General features: G+C 48.9%; 1 protein-coding gene across 1 annotated transcript; it reads left to right on the top strand.

Annotated features, from left to right (window-relative positions):
- Positions 1-261: 261 nt before the first annotated feature.
- Positions 262-984, top strand: Pmar_PMAR018411 (hypothetical protein; the record flags this gene model as incomplete). Its single annotated transcript, XM_002781879.1, has 1 exon — positions 262-984. The coding sequence occupies one exon, from the start codon at positions 262-264 to the stop codon at positions 982-984; it is 723 nt and encodes a 240-aa protein (XP_002781925.1).
- Positions 985-1,339: the final 355 nt, after the last annotated feature.

The following is a 1,339-nucleotide window of genomic DNA, read 5'->3' as shown; positions in this document are numbered from 1 at the left end:
CAGTCAGTTGATGCGTGTGCGTGCCGCACCAAAGCAACACGCATCAGCATTTTTACTGAGATCTCTGTGTTCAGCACAATGTGTTGTAACATGAACGGAGCACACGGTTACCTATGGAATTTCACTTACTGCTCGTGAATGCTGTAGTGGTAATGATGCCGCGAGCGTGCCGTTGACGTGAAGAGGAACGTGTATCCGTTCCACTGCGTCACAACCGTTGGATTCCCATCAACAAACTCTTCAGGTTAAATCTTATTCGTGATGCCTCTTGCTTACGGCTCTCTCTTGCTTGCCACTGTGATGGAAGCAGCTCTAGGACTACCTGATATCCCTTTCCAGGTTACTGCTGACTATCCACACGGTTGTTATAGAGGTCCAGGTCCAGGGGAGTGGAGTATAATTCGCGATATGCCTTCGTCTTCCTGCATTTACAACATGAAGGGATATACATTCAATGGAGTTTATAGAGAGGTTGCCGGGATCATACTCAACACCACCAGGCCTGGGCATCATGGCAGCTTGCATATGATCCTCAATCTGTCCACCGTGCCCGGCACCTCAAAGTATGATGTCCTAGTGAGAACGGAGGGTTGGGCTCACTTGAGTGTTGGTGATAAAAGCAAAGACTTCTGGTGGAACCCAAGCCCAGGTGAGCACATCTACGGTCCAGAGCATGGTGAAGTGTCTGCCCGAGTCGCAACTATCGACTCTGGTACTCCCTCTACCAACGTGAGCATTTGGAGCTCATGGGATACTCTAACTGGTAAAGCACACGGCGACGGGTTAGATCTGATATGTGAGCACAAATGCTCCTCCAGTGTACTCAATTCTGAGTTCTACACCGCCCAGAGAATCCTCATAAGAAGGGTGGAAGGTGGCTGGCACTACTTCGTTACATACAAATTTCGCGACGATTCTCGTAAGCTAGGAGATTACAGCAAGTTTGTGATCTTCGGCAATCTGCTGGATGTGAATATAATGTGAACCTACGCAGCATCAAGATTCTATGCCTATCCAACGTGGCGACGTCGGTGAGATAGTCCCCTGCTCTGATGCTGGTACCTCACGAACCGTACATATGTCTTGGACGATTCGAGGATTCCGGGTGGCTTTCACTACAACACCTATCTGTTTATCATTCATTTTCATTTTTCCATATCTTTGCCGAAAGTCGCGTTGATGTCGTGCGCACTGCGCAGCAGCCTGCTTTTTATCGCTCATCGGTATGCAGGTCTGCGTGTTGCTGCGCGATATCCAACTTTTTCACGAGCACACTCTTTCAACCCTTACTAGAGCTCGAGGAGCATTCAGGGGGAGCTTTAGCTGAGCACATCACCTT

This window comes from Perkinsus marinus (assembly GCF_000006405.1).
Source record: "Perkinsus marinus ATCC 50983 genomic scaffold scf_1104296941074, whole genome shotgun sequence".
Taxonomy (NCBI): domain Eukaryota; phylum Perkinsozoa; order Perkinsida; family Perkinsidae; genus Perkinsus; species Perkinsus marinus.
This window is presented reverse-complemented; position numbering and strand designations above follow the sequence as displayed.